The following is an 18,252-nucleotide window of genomic DNA, read 5'->3' on the forward strand; positions in this document are numbered from 1 at the left end:
TGACTTTGCTAAGCTCAGTTATTAGTTATAATAGCTTTTTTGTCAATTTAATCAGATTTTATACCTAGAAGATCATGTTGTCTATGATTAAAGACATTTTTTCTTTCTTTCCAACCTGGATGCCTTTCATTTTTTAAATCTTATCTGCTTGCACTGACTAGGATTTCCAGTATACTGTTGATTAGAAGGAATGAGAATGGACATTCTTGCCTTGTTCCTGATATAGTATTCTTTTTATACATTGTTGATTGGTTTATCTAAACTTCTGTTTAATGTTTTCATATCAGGGTTCTTGAGGGATATTGGTTAGTAATTTTTTTTTTCTTGTAACATCATTGCTTGGTTTTGGTGTCAGGATAATGCTGGTCTCATGAAATTAGTTTGGATATATTCCTTCTTCAATATCCTGCAAAACTTTATGTAAAGTTAAAATTATTTTAAAAAATTTTTAAGGTTTATTTTTGAGAGAAAGAGAGAGTGCACATGTAAGTGGGGGAGGGGAAGAAAGAGAGAGATACAGAATCTGAAGCAGGCTTCAGTCTCTGAGCTGTCAGCACAGGGCCTGATGCAGGACTCAGACCCATGAACTGTGAGATCATGACCTGAGCCAAAGTCGGACCCTTAAGTGACTAAGCCACCCAGGTGCCCCGAGTTAAAATTATTTTTAAAAATATTTGATAGACTTTGCTATTGAAGCCATCGGGGCCTGGACTTTTCAACTACAAATTAAATTTATTATATTCAGGATAGTCAGGGTGTCTGTATCTTCTTGAATGACCTTTGGTAGCTTGTTTCTTTTAAAGGGTCTGTCCATTTCATCTAAGTTTCCAAATGTTTTGCATAAAACTGACCATAATATGTCCTTATCATCCTTTTAATATCTTTACAATCTATAGTGATGTCACATCTGTCATTCCTAGTTGTTATGGATGAATTGTGTCCCTCCAAATTCTATGTTGAAGCCTTAACCCCAGCACCTCAGACTGTATTTGAAGACTGCATTTGGAGATAGGGTCTTCAAAGAGGTAGTTAAGTTAAAGTAAGGCTATTAGGATGGGTCTTAATCCAATATGACTGGCATCCTTATAAGAAGAGGGGATTAGGACACATATATATACAGAGGGAATAACATGTGAAGACACAGGGAAAATAACAGCCATCTGTAAGCTGAGGGGAGAAACCTCAGAAGAAACTGACCTTGCTAACACCTTGATCTTAGACTTCTACCTTCCAGAATTGTGAAAAAATAAAAATAAATTCCTATTGTTTAATTGCCACTGGATCTTTGGCACTTTACTTTGCTCTCGCAGCCCTGAAACTAAACAGCAAAATAATATATTAGTATTGAGTATGTTTATGACTGAATTTTATTTCCTACTGTGGGTTATCAACTGTATCTCTGTTTTGTTACTTGCATGTCTGCTTTTGGTTTTGTAGACCATATCTTGACCATATCTATCTTTATATGATGTTTGCACTTCATATAGAGTATAAGAACCTTACAAAGGTGTACTGCCATTTCTCCCTTCTAAGATTTCTGGTTTTGTCATATATTTTAGTTCTACATGTTAGAAACTGCACACTACATCATTATTTTTATTTAAATAGTGAACTAGCATTTAGATAGATTTAATCAATAAGAAAAATATGACATATTTAATTCATATTTTTACCATTTCTAATGCTCTTTATTCCTTTTTTGTAGGTCCCGATTTCTATCTGCAATCATTTTCCTTTAGTATCTATGCCTTCCTTTAACATTTCTTTATATGTAAGTCTACTGGCATTAAATTCTCTCAGCTTTCATATGTCTGAAATATATTTTTAAAGGTATTTCTCTGGTGGGGCACCTGGCTGACTCAGTTGGTGGAGTATGTGACTCTTGATCTTGGGGTCGTGAGTTCGAGCCCCATGTTGGGTGTAGAGATTACTTAAAAAATAAAATATTAAAAAAAAAGATATTTCTCTGGTTCTAATGTTCTAGGTTGATAAGGTTTTTTTTTTTTTTCTTTTCAGTAGTGTAAAGCAACTTTACATGCTTTTTTTGTCAAGAAATCTGTTGTCCTGCTTTTCTTTATCCCTTTGTATGTAACATCTATTTTTTTTCTTCTGGTTGTTTCCAAGTTACTCTTTTTTAAACTGGTTTTCAGCCATTTGATTATGATGTGCCATCATATAGTCTCTTTTGTGCTTGAAGTTTCATGAGCTTCTTAGCCTTATGGATTTATAGTTTCCTTTAAATTTAGAAAAATTTCGGCAATTATTTCTTCAAATACTTTTCTTTGAGTCTCTTTCCATCCTTCCTTTTGGGAACTCCACTTACAATATTAGGCTATTTGAAGTTGTCTCACAGTTCACAAATGCTCTGTTCATTTGCGGAGGCTTTTACTCTTTGAGTTTTATTTTGTATGGTTTCTCTTATTGTATCTTCAAGTTCACTGATCTTTTCTTTTACAGTGTCAAATTCCTAGCAATCCATCCAGAGTATTCCTCGTTTCAGGCATTGTAGTTTTCGTCTGAACAAGTTTGATAAGGGTCTGTTTTATATCCTCCATGTTTCTACTTAACCTCTTCAATCTGTCCTCTCTCTTTTTGAACATATGGAGTACAGTTATAACTGTTTTAATGTTCTTGTCTGCTAATTCTACCATCTGTGTCTGTTTTTAGTTGGTTAGTTGGTTTTTTTTTTTTCTCTTCATTATGGGAAGTATTTTTCTGCTTCTTTGTTTGCTTTGCAATTTCTGATTGGATGTCAGGCATTTTAAATTTTTGCCTAGTTGAATACTAGATATTTTTATATTCCTATCTATATTATTGAGCTTTGTTCTGAGACACAGTTAAGTTACTTGGAAACAGTTTGATCCTTTCAGTGATAATCTTTCAAGATTTGTTAGGTAAGACTGGAACAGAATTTAATCTAGAACTATAATTCTGTATTGTTGATGGAAGTTGTTGCTGAGCACTCTCCTCTGCCCTGTCAATCATGAGGTTTTCCACTCTGGGTGCTGGAAATTAACATTACTCTTGCTCCTGTGTAAAATATGAATGCTGTTTCTTCTGATCTTTTCAGGTGGTTCTTTTCCTGGTCTTAGAAGTTTCTCACTCACCTGAACTCATTAGTGCTCTGCTGAATACTTGATAGCAGCCCCCCTACCAATCTCCAGAGTTTGCTTTCTTTGAAGCTGTCTCCTGTCTGATAGTCTATCCTGTGAATTTTAGTCACTTTGGTCTCCCTAGACTCCCAGCTCCATTTCCATAACATAAGTAGTATTGTGGATTTTAGCAGGATCCCCTCCCCATGCAACAGCCTGGAAACTCTCAAAGGAGTAAGTGAGGCAATTGTAAGGGTAACCTTTGTTTGTTTGTTTGTTTGTTTTTTAACATTCTGAAGAGATCACTGTATTTCATTGCTTGATGTCCACTGTTTTGAAAATTGTTGTTTCATGTAATTTGTTTCTCTTGCTCCATCTTGGCTAGAAGCAGAAGGCTGCTTTCTTTCAATTCGCTTAATGCATTTGAAATCCATTTATATATTTGCATGAATCAGCAGTTTATTCCTTATTATTGCTGAGTAGAATTTTATCATATTGATATACCAACTTACCCATTCACCAGCTGCAGGACATTTGGGTTGTTTACACTTTATAGCAATTATAAGTGGAACCACTATATAAATTAATATTCCTATTTAGGTATAAATATTTGAACATGAATTTTCATTTCATTCAGGTAACTACCTTGAGGTGGCATTTCTAAGTCATGTGGTAAGAATAAATTCAACTTAAACTGCTAAACTGGTTTTTAACGTCTATACCATTTAGCTTTCCCATTAATACTACATGGAAAGCTACAGAGGCTCCTCATCTTCCCTAGCCTTTAGTGTTGTCAGTGTTACTAGATTCGTGTTGTAGTGTCTCACTGTGGTTTTAATTTTTATTTCTCTAGTGACTGGTCATGCTGATCATCTTTCATGATATTTGCCATCTGTATATCTTCCTTGCTATAGCGTATGTTCATATCTTTTTGCCGACAAATTTTTTATTTGGTTGGGTTTTTTTTCTAATTGTTTACCTTGGAGGGTTCCTTACATATGCTCAATACAATTCCGCATATATGTGATTTGCAAATATTTTTTCCCAGTCTGTGACTTGTTTTTCAATTCTTTTGACAGTGCCCCTTAGAGAGCACACATTCATAATTGTAATAAAGTCCAATTCATCATTTTTTTTTCTTTTATGTATCATCATTTTGGTGTTACAAGAAAATTTTGCTTAACCCAAGGTCATGAATATTTTCTCCTGTGGTTTCTCCTAAAATTTTATGGTTTGGGGCTTTATATCTACATCAGTGATCATTTTGAATCTATTTTTTGTGAATGGTATAAATACAATTTCATTTATATGGATATACACTTTTTTCCAGTATTATTTTTTATCGGGTTAAAATGCACATGGCATAAAATATACCATCTTACCCATTTTTAAGTGTACAGTTCAATGATATTAAATACATTGACCTTATTGTGTAGCCACTACTAACATCTATCTTCATATCTCTTTTCATCTCATAAAACCAACTCTATACCATTAAACAATAATTCTCCCATTCTTCCTTAACCTTACCCAGCCCCTGGAAACCATCATTATACTCTGACTTTATGATTTTGATTACTCTCCCAGAACTATTTTTGCAATGACCATCCTTTTCTCACTGTTTTTGCACCTATGTCAAAAATAGGTTTCTATATAGGTGTGGTCTATTTCTGTCTTCTCTATTCTGTCCATGGATCTGTGTCTGTCCGTTTCTCAATGCCACACTGACTTGATTACTGAGACTTTGTAATAAGTCTTGAAATAGGTAAGTTGAATTCTCCAACCTCTTTTTCAAAATTGTTTTGGATACATTGTTTTGGATACTTTGGACCCTTTTGTGAGTATATATGACTTTTAGTATCAACTTATCAATTGTTACCCAAAAATCCTTCCAGAATTTTGACTGGGAATGCATTGAATTTATAGATCAGTTTGGAGAGGATTGAGCCTTCTATGAACACAGCATATTCTCTCCTTAGGTCTTCCTTCATTGTTTCATCTGAAGTTTTTAGCTTATAGATCTTGCACATATTTTATTAAAATAAAACCTAAGTGCTCCTTTTTTAATACTAGAAAGCTTAGCATTTATTCATTAAAGCACACAGGAAATCAACTCAATTCAAATAAAATGATATTGTACTAGGATTCCAGCTTACTCTTTGGCTATGTGTTTATGGGAATAGCAAGATCTGGATACAAAGCACAGACAGACACTGCCATCAGACACAGATGAAAGCTACACACATTATAGCAGCTGTTCCTAAATGTTAATTTTTAGGGGCTATTGCTAATTGTTTTTTATTTCAACTTCACATTATTCATTGATAATACATAGAAATACAATTGATTTTTGTATATCAACTGTGTATGTACTTTACCCAACTTTGCTAGACTCATTTATTTTAGTTTATATTTGGGGGATCGTCTACATAAACAATTTGTATTCTTTCTATTTACTCTATTCTAATGTATTTTTTTTTCTTGCCTTCCTTTCCTGACAAGGACCTCCATGACATTGATGATTAGAAATACTGAAAGTGGGAACACCTGGGTGGTTCATTCAGTTAAGCATCCAACTCTTGGTGTCAGCTCAAGTCATGATCTCATGATTCATGAGTTTGAGCCCCACATCTGGCTCTGTGCTGACAGTGTAGAGCCTGCTTGGGATTCTCTCTCACGCTCTCTCTGTCCCTCCCCTGCTTGCTCTCTATTTCTCTGTCTCCAAATAAATAAATAAACATTTCAAAACGTAAGTAAAAAAATAGTGAAAGTGAACAGTCTTGCCTTTTTCTTAATCTTAGAGGGAAAGCATTCTGTTTCTCGCTATTAAATTTAATGTTAGCCAGAAATTTTTATGTAGATGCTTTCCATCAGATCAAGAAAACTCTCTTTTCTTCCTAGATTGCTGGAAGTTTTTATTATGAATGATGTTGGATTTTCTCTTTTTTTCTGCATTTATTGGCTTGAATTTTATCATTATTCTTCATTTTATTAATATAGTTGATTACATTGATTTTTTTTTATTATCTCTCGCTTTTTTATTGTGATAAAAGATACATGAAAAAAGTTCCATTTTTGCCATTTTTAAGCACGTAGCTCAATGGCTTTAGGCACATTTACACTGTTGTCATTGTCAACACCATCTCCAGAACTTTTCATCTTCCTAAACTGAAGGTCTTTACCAATGACACAGTAAGTTCCCATTCCCTCCCCCCTCCACCATGCCTGACAACCACCATTCTACTTTCTGTGTCTATGAATTTGACTACTCTAGGTATCTCATATAAATGGAATCATACAGTATTTGTTGTTTTGAGTCTGGCTTATGTCACTTAGTATAATGTCTTCAAGGTTTATTTATGCTTTAGCATCTATCAGAATTTCATTCCTTTCTCAAGCTGAATAATATTCCATTTTCTCCATATACCAGATTTTGTTCATTTGTTCATCCATCAATGGATCTCTGGATTATTTCCACCTTTGGGCTATTGAGTAATGCTGCTGTGAACATGGCTGTACAAATACCTGTAGATTTAAACCTAATTATGTAAATAATTGTGGTAAACATCAGTGGTCTAAAATCTCTATGTAAAAGGTTGAAATTGTAAGAATTATGTAGAAGACAACTATGTGTATCAAACAGTGTAACCTAGTTGACAGTTATAGAACATTACCCTGAGAAATTGTAGAATTCATTTTTTTTTCATTTTATTCACCTTGATAGGTTATAAACTCTTGCCAAAAATTTTGGAGGTGGGAATACTTACTTATCTACTCATTGTGTGAGGCCAGGTTTACCCTGATACCAACTCTTGTCAGAGACAATAAAGAAAAGAATACTATAAACTAATATCCGACATAATCATAGATGCAGAAATCATTAACAAAATATTAGCAGACTGCATCCAGCAGTATATAAAAAAGGGCAATATGCCATAATGATGTGGAATTTATCCCAGTAATATAAGTTGGTTTAACATTTAAAGATCAACATCGCCCCATTTCCCCCATCTCCCACCCCTGGTAGCCACCTACATTCCACATAAAAATGAGATCATGCAGTATTTTTCTTTCCATATCTAGCTTATTTCATTTACCATGTCTTCCAGATTCATCTGATATTGTCAAAGATGGCAGGACATTCTTCTTTTAAGACTGAATAATATATTCCATTGTAAATATATATATATATATACACACACACACACACACACACACACACACACACACACACACACACATACCATTCTTCCATCAATGGACATTAAAGTTGTTTCCATATCTTGGCTATTGCCAATAATGCTGCAGAGAACATGGGAGCAGAGATATCTCTTCAAAATAATGATTTCATTTCCTTTGGATATGTATCCAGAAGAGGGATTTCTGGATCATATGGTAGTTCTAGTTTTAATTTTTTGAGGTAACTCCATACTATTTTCCATACTGGCTGTATCAGTTTACATTCCCACTGAACAGTACATAGGGTTTTCTTTTCTCCACATCCTTACCAACACTTATTATCCTTTGTCTTTTTTGTTAAAACTATTTATTCATTTATTCATTCATTCATTCATTTGCTTATTTATTTACTTGAGAGAGAGAGAGCAGGGGAGGGGCAGAGAGGGGGAGAGAAAGAATCCTAAGCAGGCTTCCCACTTAGCACAGAGCCGGACGTGAGGCTCAAGTCCACAGTCCTGTGACCACGACTTGAGCTGAAATCAAGAGACCCTCCACTGACTGAGCCACCCAGGCACCTCTATTCTTTGTCTTTTGATAATAGCCGTCCTAACCAGGTATGAGATGGTATCTCACTGTGCATTTCATTTGCATTTATATTCAACTTTTAACAAAGAAGAAAAATCATAATTTCATATTAGTACAGAAAAAATATTTGACAAAATTCACCATACATTCATAATTAAAAACTCTCTACACACGTGAACTGGGAAGTTCCTCAACCTAATAAAGGATATTAAGAGGAAAAAGCACTTACAAGTAACCAACCTCATATTCGATAGTAAAAGAACACTGTCCCCCCTAAAATTTGGAACAAAACAAGGGTATCCTCACTATTTTTATTTTATATTATCCTGGAAAATTCAAGTAAGTGCAATAAGGCTAGAAAAAGAAATAAAATGAATTCAGATAGGAAATGACAAAGTAAAAGCCTCTTCACAGATGACATAATTGTGCATAAAGACAACCTCAAAAAAATCTATAAAATAATGAATTTAGTAAGTTTTCAAGATATAAGGGCAATATGTTAAGACCACTTATCTATCTACATTTTATTACCAAACAATTGCTAAATGAATTTTTTTATTCTGTCACTTAAAATGCCATTAAAAACATGAAGTATTTAGGGATAATGTTACAAAAATATGTCTCTACAACCTGTACATTGAAAAATGTAAAATATTCCTAAGAGAAATTAAAGGAAATCTAAATAAGTGGAGAGATACACATTTTTGTGGTTCCGAAGTCAATAGTTAAAAGATTTTATTTGCCTAAATTTGATCTGTACATTTAGTGCATCCCAAGTCAAGATACTAGTAAATTTTTCTTTTTAAAATTAACATGCTGAGGGGCGCCTGGGTGCCTCAGTCGGTTAAGCGGCCGACTTGGGCTCAGGTCATGATTTCTAGGTCCGTGAGTTCAAGCCCCACGTCCGGCTCTGTGCTGACAGCTCAGAGCCTGGAGCCTGTTTCAGATTGTGTGTCTCCCTCTCTCTGACCCTCCCTCATTCATGTTCTCTCTCTCTGTCTAAAAAATAAATAAACATTAAAAAAAATTAAAACAAAAAATTAACATGCTGATCCTAAATTTTGTATTAAAATGTAAAAGGATCTAGGATACCTAAAACACTTTTTTTTTCCTTTCAAATTTTTATTTAAATTCTAGTTAGTTAACATAGCATGTAATATTAGTTTCAGGTGTACAATTTAATGATTCATCACTTACATACAACACCCAGTCCTCATCACAACAAGTGTCCTCCTTAATCCTCATCACCTATGTAACCCCTCCCCCGGCCCACCTCCCCCCTCCCCGTAACCAGTTTGTTCTCTATAGTTAAGACTCTTTCTTGATTGCCTCTCTTTTTTCCCTATGTTCATTTGTTTTGTTTCTTAAATTTCCACAAATGAGTGACGGTATTTTTATTTCTCTTATTTTTCTTAGCATAATGCTCTAGTTCCATCCATATCCTTGCAAATGGCAAGATTTCATTCTTTTTGATGGCTGAGAAATGTGTCAATTATTGATAATGCTGCTGAAAACATTGGGGTGTGTGTATTCCTTTGGGTCAATATTTTTATATCCTTTGGGTAAATACCTAGTAGTGCAATTGTTGGATCATGGGGTAGTTCCATTTTTAACTTTTTGAGGAATCTCCATACTGCCTAAAACACTTTTTAAAAAGAACAAGGTTGGAGGATTTAACTTTAAAAAGCTACATTTTTCAAGACAGTTTAATACCACTATAATGATAGATATAAAATTAATGGAATCAAACTGAGAGTCCAGAAGTGTCCCTACATTTATATGGTCATTTGAGTTTTCAATGGGAAAAGGAAATTCTTTTCAACTACTGTTAAATAGTTGGATTTCCATATGAAAAAAAATAAACTTTGATCTTTACCTCATATTAAATCTAAAACTTAAATTGAAATTGATCACAGACCTAAATGTGAAAGTTAAAGCTTTTAGAAGAAAACATTGGACTAAATCTTTCTATCATGGCATAGTCAAAGAATTATATAGGACACCACATATAAAAGAAAAAATATGATAAGTTGAACTTCATCAAAAAATTTTAAACTCTTTTTTAACAGATAACTCTGAACAAATGAAAAGATGGATGAAGAGAAAATTTGTGATACATATGTGACATAAAACTTGTATCCAGAATATGTAAAGAACTCTCACAACCCAATAATAGGACTAGCATCAGAAGTTAAAAAGAAGATATGTAACATCATTAGTTATCAAGGAATGCAAATTAAAACCATAGTGAAGTACCACTACATACCACTGACTCACTAGAATTTAAAAGATTAACAATACAAAGTGTTAATGAGGATGTAAAGCACCTGAAATGTACATAAATGTTTGGCCAATGTGTAAATGGTACATCTGCTTTGGGAAATAGCTTATTCTTTATAAACTTAAACACACTCTTACACTATAACCTGGAAATCTGCTGGGTATTAACCCAGAGATATAAAAACGTAGTCTACCCAAACACTTACTGAAAGTTTTCATAGCCGCTTTATTCATAAAAGCCCAAATTGAAAGTTCCCCAAACACCCAACAAAAATCAGTGGATAAACACATTGTCATTTTCTATATAGTGGAATATTACACAGGAATAAAAAGAATGAACTGCTGCTGTGCTCGCTGTATTTATTTTTTATTACTCTGCATCAGTATTACCACAAACTTAGCTAAAAACACTATATATTTATCATCGCCTGGTTCCTGTGGTCTTGAGTCCAAGCCTAGATGGGTTCTCTACTTAGAGATATTTCCACATGTGTGGTTATTCACAGAATTCAGCTCCTTGCAACTATAGGACTGTGAGCTTCAGTTTTTCACTTGATGCTGGCCAGAGACCACCCTAAGCTCCTAGAAGTCACTGAAAGTTCCTTGCCACATGGGATTCTTCAACATGCCACCTTTTCTCTTACAGCCAGCAAGGGAGAGCCTCCAGCAAATGGATGCTGTAAGCTTACATGACATAATCATGCACTCGTAGACATTCCATCTCCTTTGCCCTCTTATCATAGTTAGAAGTACGTCACAGGACCTGCCTTTACTCAAGGGGAAGAAACCATACAAAGGTGTGGACATGAAGAGATGGGGTTTGTGGAGGCTACCTTAAGAGTTTGTTCTCTACACACAGTTACATGGATGAACTTTAACAACATTATGTTGAGTAAAATAAGTTAGATGCAAAAGAGTGCATACTGTAAAATTCCATTTATATGAAACTGTAGGTAAGGCAGAACTCATCAACAGTGACAGAAAGTGTAGCACTACCTGGGAGCTGTGGATGGATTAGGGTGGGTGTTTGCATGTGGTCAGAGATAGGAAACTTGCAAGTGATGGAAACATTCTATATACTGATTTTGGTGCTGGTTAAAAGGTTGTAAACGCTTTTCAGAATTCATGGAATTGCACACTTAAAATGGTTTCACTGTATTGTTTATAAATTATATCAAACTAAAGAGGATTAAAGAAAAAGAATAGTAATAGGCTTGAGCATCCCCAAAATTTTAACTTAAATATGCCAATTAAATCTAATAATGTCTTTAAGATATGCTCAAGAGTCAGTAATCAGAAAGTGACTCATTTCATAATATATCACTTGAAGAATTTTCACAGTTAAAAAGTAGGGATTCTTGTTTTTATAGATTTTTATAAGATATATACACCCAGAACTGGCAAAGATCATTTTTTAAAAGATGAGGCTTTATTATAGTGTTGTCTTCTCCTTGAGCGAATTAAACAACACATATTTCTAATGTAGTATCTTTTAGATGCAGACTCCTCACAAGCTTTCCATAATTTTAGTTCTGAATGATCACCTCCTGAATCTAGTGATAAATGTTTCATTTACCTTAACCCCTGTTGGCACTGCTTCTAAAAGTATATTAGCCGTTTCCAGTGCTTATAGAAATTTGAAAAATGTATGCTTCACGAAGTATTTTCCTGCTTGCTTCTTCTAGTCCCTTTTAGTGATTAATGGGAACTTTAATTTGCATGCTCACTTTTACGCTTATTATAGTGTGTTATGTTCCAATAAGAGTATTAAAGTTCAATGAAAATTTCATGCATACTAATGAGAATGCAGATGAACACTGATGAAAGAATGCTAGGATCTTAAGACATAAACTTTCCAGTTATCTTGCTAAATTCTGTTCAAACAATGGTTACATTATAATGAAGACTGATACAGAATCCACCATACAGATATAATTAGCAATGGCAGAATCATTATATAATTTATAATTGGATCGAGGTTCAGTTCCAGATTGTTATGAGGATAAAAAAAAAAGAAATGTAATGATTTGATATTAATGCATATTTTTATTCTTCCTCTTCCTAACCTTTGCCAACCTTCAGCAGGATATTTCCTTTGTTGCATAGAGTGATTGGGAAAGTTAGGGATGATTATATAAATGAGTGATCACATTGAATATTTCCAGCTGTAACCTTTATTGGATACATAGCAGTAAATTGTCCTCAACCATCATCTCAAGAACATTTCAAGTATCTGGTTATTGTAGAATTATACAAATGTATATCAGCAATTGCATTTATTTATCAAGATAAAACTAAGATCTTTTTCCTTGAGCCATTTAAAACAAAGCTAAAGGAAGTCCTATATCTTTCCTTAGAGAATAGTGTGTCCCATGAGGGTAACTATTCTAGGCAGTACTTAATACGTTATCTGAGTTATACTGCATTCTTCTGTGCATGAATTTTATAAACTTATACAAAACAAGTAAACTTTAGAAAACACGTATCAGAGTTTACTCAATCTATTAATTCAGGGATTTTTTTGAAAATTATTTAGATTCTCTTGAAGTATTTTTCTTATTTTAACCTTACAAAGAAACTGGAAATGTTGTTTTATGGACTTATTGATAAGACAGTTTGTTGTTTTAAGTTGTTTTTCTCATGGTGGTAGTTGTTTTAAGTTGTTTTTCTCATGGTGGTAGTAAGTATGCATTGTGCCGTGATACTTTTCCAGCATGATCTAAAGCCAACAGTATATGTTCACAGACTCTGGAGTACATGGTCTTCATTAGTAAAAAGTGTAGCAGTTAATAATGATTTTTATTTTAGATATTATGAAAGTGTTTTTGAATCAGGATAGATCATTCTTGATATAAGGCTTATACTTACTGGTTGCCCTACCACAGGGGTTGGCAAACTTTCTTTAAAGGGCCAAGTGGTAAGTATTTTAGCCTTTGTGGGCTCTACAAGTGTGGCTATGTGCCAATAGAACCTTATTTACTGACAGTGAAATTTGAATTCTATGTAATTTTCATGTGTCATGAAATATTATTCTTCCTTTGATATTTTTTTCAACCATTTAAAAATGTAAAACAAGTTACAAGCAGAATTTGACTCTCAAGTTGTGTAGTTAGCCAACCCCTGCCCTAGCAGTTGATTTTTCTTAATTTTTTAATCTAATTTAAAACTGAAGATTTACTGCTTAAAACCTTTTAGAGGTATATGGCTTATGTTGAATTATTTTATAAGAAGCTCTATCCTGGGGGAAAAAATGCCGATAAATAAAGCTAAGTAACTTTTATTTTGACCATAAGAAGGCAGTTGAAAATTCCATAAAGCACTCATTTCCTTCATTGCACAGAGGAATCTTGCTATTGCTAAGCTGGGTTTTCTAACACAGGTAAAAATCCCATTACAGCAAATATTTGTGTAGTGGAAATATTTTATAGTGGAAGTATTCGTTCCACAGCTGTATTAAGCACCTACTCTTTTGAGGCATTTAGCCGGTAGAAAAATAAATCTCCCATGGATGCATCTTGCTCCTGACAGCCTTACAAGCCTAATAAGGAATATAAAATCTGTACAACTTGGGGCTAGAAATGGACCAAATAGGAGTGGAAGCTAACGAGAAAGAGAACGCAGGGGCGCCTGGGTGGCTCAGTTGGTTAAGTATCTGACTTCAGCTCAGGTCATAATCTTGCGGTCTGTGAGTTCAAGCCCCACATTGGGCTCTGGGCTAACAGCTCAGAGCCTGGAGCCTGCTTCGGATTCTGTGTCTCCTTCTCCCTCTGCCCCTCCCCCACTCACACTCTATCTCTCTCTGTCTCTCAAAAATGGATAAATGGTAAAAATAAATAAATAAATATTAAAAATTTAAAAAAGAATAAAAAGAATACAGAGAAAAACAACAGGGGTAGAAACTCAGAAGTAGGAGTAGAGAAGATAAAACACTGGAACTATATTACAAATACTTATATGGGATTAGTGCAAGGCCGACAATTGAATGTTGCTCATTGTACCCCAATAACCATTCAGTACTGGGTTTGTCTGGAGGACAGTTCCTGCCTGGTGCTGTTGCTTGGATGACAAAAGGCAGGCTGGTGGAGCTGGTCTGAATAAAAGGTAGCTGGTAAACAGAGCTCAGGTTTTAGAGCCATTTTAACAAGGGGTTGATTCCCAGGCTGTTGAGTTTAGGCAGATTGCTTAATCTTTCTGAAACTCAGTTTCCCAAACTGTAAAATGGGGTCAGCAATTCTTGTTTTCTGACTTGTAATTAAGAGTGCAACCTTTTCTTCCTAGTTTTGTGTTCTTTGCTTGTTGCTTACTGGAATTTGAGAGGCAGCTTAGTAGAATGTGGATATCTTTTGGAGCTAGAAATGGGGACAACTCTGGACTCACATGCTACCATTAGTACTTACTGTATAAATTTGAGACAGTTATTTAATTTCTCTATTAAATAAGGATACCTCACAATTTTGTAATGAAAATTAAATCAACTAAAGTGAGGGGCGCCTGGGTGGTTCAGTCGGTTAAGCATTCGACTTCGGCTCAGGTCATGATCTGACGGTTCATGGGTTTGAGCCCCGCGTTGGGCTCTGTGCTGACAGCTCAGAGCCTGGAACCTGCTTCAGACTCTGTGTCTCCTCCTCTCTCTGCCCCTCCCATGCTCATGCTCTGTCTCTCTCTGTCTCTCAATAATAATAAATAAACGTTAAAAAGAATTAACTAAAGTGATCAGTTTTCTACTTTTTAAAGACCAAATTCCTACAATATATTTTCTTGATATATTCTTATAGTCCAAGCTGATACTATTGCTCTTAGGGTTTTTTTTTTTTCAGCCTATTTTTAAAAATATAGCTGTATTGAATTATAGAGATAATAATAGTTAATAATAATATTAATAATATTAACTTAGACTTAATGCTTACTGTATGCCAGGCTCTGAGCTAAAAATTTGTATATATAACTTCATATACTTTTCACAACTGTTAAATGTAGATATTATTATAATTTATATTTTGCAGATTGGAAATATGATGCTTACAAAATTAAGTAGTTTGCCCCGATTACACAGCTAGTAAGGGATGCAGTCGAGATTTGAACCCAGAAAGGCTGATTCTACTCTCCTAAACACCATCTTCCATGTGATTCATATACACTTCCCTTGAGGCAGCTGGCCCACTTGCTTCCTGTTGCTACAAACATTGAGCACTCAGTGGAAATCAGGCACTTATTAGGTCTGATTTTGGAAATGGAACTGCCTTTCTTTATTGAACTCCCTATGCTCTTGTATTTTTTCAGGACACAAATCATTACCTGACATCGTATATTTGTGTGTTTGTTTTCTGTTCCCCTTCACTAGTATATATTTTGCAGAAGAGGAGAAAATTCATGTTTGGTCCCTCCTTAGATGTCCAGTGCCTAAAATAACATGTAACAGGTGCTCAATAAATATTTGTTTTATGCATGAATAAGTAAAGTGTTTGTGCAAATTATCAAAAATTTACATTTAAGTATTATTTGTCTTTCTAGCTTGGATTAGAGGAAAAAGAAAGACTCCACCTACGATGGAGGTAAGAATACACAACAAAAATATTCAAATAGCATGTATTTATAATGCTGTGTTTCTCAGTTGGGAGTTTACATGAAGCCTCAGAATAAATATTATGCATCTTCCCAGAGTGTTCATTTTACTCCACAGACAAGAATTTAAAACATCTTTATAATAAATGCACAAGTTATATAATATAACATTCAATTCACAGGAATTTTAAAATGAAAAAATACAAATGCAATACAAAATAAAAATATTTTTTAGAAAGTTTAGACTTAAAGCAGCTTACATCAGGATGTTTTGCCCGGTTCCTGGGAGCTGTGTTCTGCTATGGGTGCTTTGGTGGAAAAGTCTGAGAAATACTGAATCTCATGGTTCTATCCAAATGATCCTGTGCTTATTTTTCCCTCAATTTTATATCAAATGTAAAATGTTATAATTTTATATACATTTAACTCTATCATATCTGAAGAAACCTTAAAATACACAATTAGCATGTAACATGGAACACTCAGTATAACATGAATTTTTATTTTAAACTTTAAAAACAGTTTTGGTAGCACAGAGAATAAAAAGTATAGCATTGCTGTGGTGTGGTATTTTTAAAACATAGTTATTTCATAATTTTTATTTTAAAACAATAGCCTAAAGTGTTCTAAAATTGTTTTGTTAGAATTAAATGTATTCCATAAGAGGAAATTTTCCAAATTGATTAGTATACTGCCTTCTCCTTTTCTTGTGTTTAGGACCTCCCTCTTCTTTTCTCTCCACTTTTCCTTCACTACTACAGCCCTGATGACAACAGAAATGTTGCTCCACCAGTCAGGCCCCACTTGTTGAGAGGTGGGGTACACCAGGGCAGAACTCATGGTGACCCATAAACTGACATACATATGCTCCATTTCTCCTATACTGACCCCATCAGTGTTTGTCAGGCTGGACTCTGAACAAGCTTATCTCTAAGCCCATTTATAGCTTTGTATGTTACTTCCACTTTTGCCCTGCCTTACTCTTGTCAGATCTTTCTAATATCTGTGAACCTTGGAAATAAACGGGAAGAAAAAGTCATTGTGATTCAAGATTCAGAAGCATCCCCAGTGGTTTGCAGTGCTAGGAATCATCAAGGAGACCTTCCAATTCCTCTTCACTTGGCCATATTAAGACTTCTTAGTCTCAGAGCTAAAGCAGTTTCTTCTAACCTCAGAATTCTGAAAGCCTTCTTCCATGGAAACACTGATGTGCAAAGTGATTAGATGAAGGCACCTGAACCTATTAGAGCTAAGACACCACCCCTGTAAATTTCAAGTAATCCCAGCATTTTAGACAAGCTCCAATCAGAACAGTGAGATCAAGTCATTCTATCCATGATGCTCACATTCTTGAATATCGGAATAGGAGCCTTCCCTTGCATCTTTTCTAATGTATTATCAATGTCATCCTTCTTTATGCTCTTCTGCATCCTCCCCACCACACACACACACACACACACACACACACACACACACACACCCTTTCCTCCCTCTTGATCTTTTCCATTGTGTTTCAGAAATTTCTGTTTCTTTGTTAGCAATTTATCCTTCACTTTTAATATTTCCTAGGAACTTTCTCTACCACAAACCTCAACTGAAATCTGCCTGTGTCTGAAAGATAGTGAGCCTCCTTGTGCTCATTTTACCACAACCCACAGAAAGAATGTGGGTTCAACTGTTTCTTTCTTTCCCTTTTCCCTTCCAAAATATTCTTTCATTTTGTGAACCTAGGGGAGAGTAGTAACTTTGTGACCTAAGTATGTTTTTCTCCACCTATTTATAATTTTTGTCTCTCCCAACCTCCAGGCCACTCCCCACCCTGATGGTGAAGATGAGAACCAGACTTAGAGACTTCTTCAATGCCTTCCCAAGTCTTAGCTGTTCAGTTTTTTTTTTTTACTCCATCCACACTAATATCCATACCTCAAGTGAACAACCACTAATGTAGCCACACCTTAGTTCTTACCATCACCAAACACCATTCTACCACTACAGTTTGTAAACTCTTAAATCCCAGATTCTACATATGTCCGATTAAGAGAAAACTACTTAATTTAAAGTAAGACAAGTTTACAGAAAGCCACAGGAATTAAATATATGGCTTAATGGGTTATTATAAGGTGAATTCCACAAGGTCAGAAATAGAACTTTGTCATCTAATCCAGAATCATGTACTCTGTCATAATACAGCCTCCCCCAAAAGCAACCCTGAACCTTTTGCAGTAAATTTATAAAATTTTATCACCCAAATGTACATTATAGTTTAGAGTTTTACATTTTTTAAAAACTTCATATTTGATTTAAATCTCCATCAATCTCTGTGGTTCTCCTCTGTCCCTTTTATTTTCTTATAAATTTGTCTGTTGAAAAACCCAGCCTATTTAACCTGTAGATCTTGCCACAGTTTAGATTTTGTTGATCTTATGTTATTCATGTTCGTTCACGATGTTCCTCTGTCCTCTGTCTTTCCTTCAGTTTGGCACCTGCATCCAGAAGCTGGCTACTCATGTTTGATCTTTTTGTCAAGACTGTAGAAAATGTTTGGCAAGACTGT

General features: G+C 34.7%; 1 protein-coding gene and 1 non-coding gene across 2 annotated transcripts in view; one reads left to right on the forward strand and one right to left on the reverse strand.

Moving 5' to 3' along the window:
* NDUFAF2 (NADH:ubiquinone oxidoreductase complex assembly factor 2) overlaps positions 1-18,252 on the forward strand; it is a 171,211-nt gene that overhangs the window by 109,061 nt on the left and 43,898 nt on the right. Inside the window, exon 3 of the mRNA XM_007079913.3 lies at positions 15,648-15,688. Coding sequence (XP_007079975.1) covers positions 15,648-15,688 — 41 coding nt within the window. The remainder of the gene's footprint in view (positions 1-15,647; positions 15,689-18,252) is intronic.
* Positions 5,210-5,344, reverse strand: LOC122232349. Its single transcript, XR_006209707.1, has one exon. It is a non-coding gene; the product is annotated as a small nucleolar RNA SNORA23 (small nucleolar RNA).

This window comes from Panthera tigris, chromosome A1 (genome assembly GCF_018350195.1).
Source record: "Panthera tigris isolate Pti1 chromosome A1, P.tigris_Pti1_mat1.1, whole genome shotgun sequence".
NCBI lineage: Eukaryota > Metazoa > Chordata > Mammalia > Carnivora > Felidae > Panthera > Panthera tigris.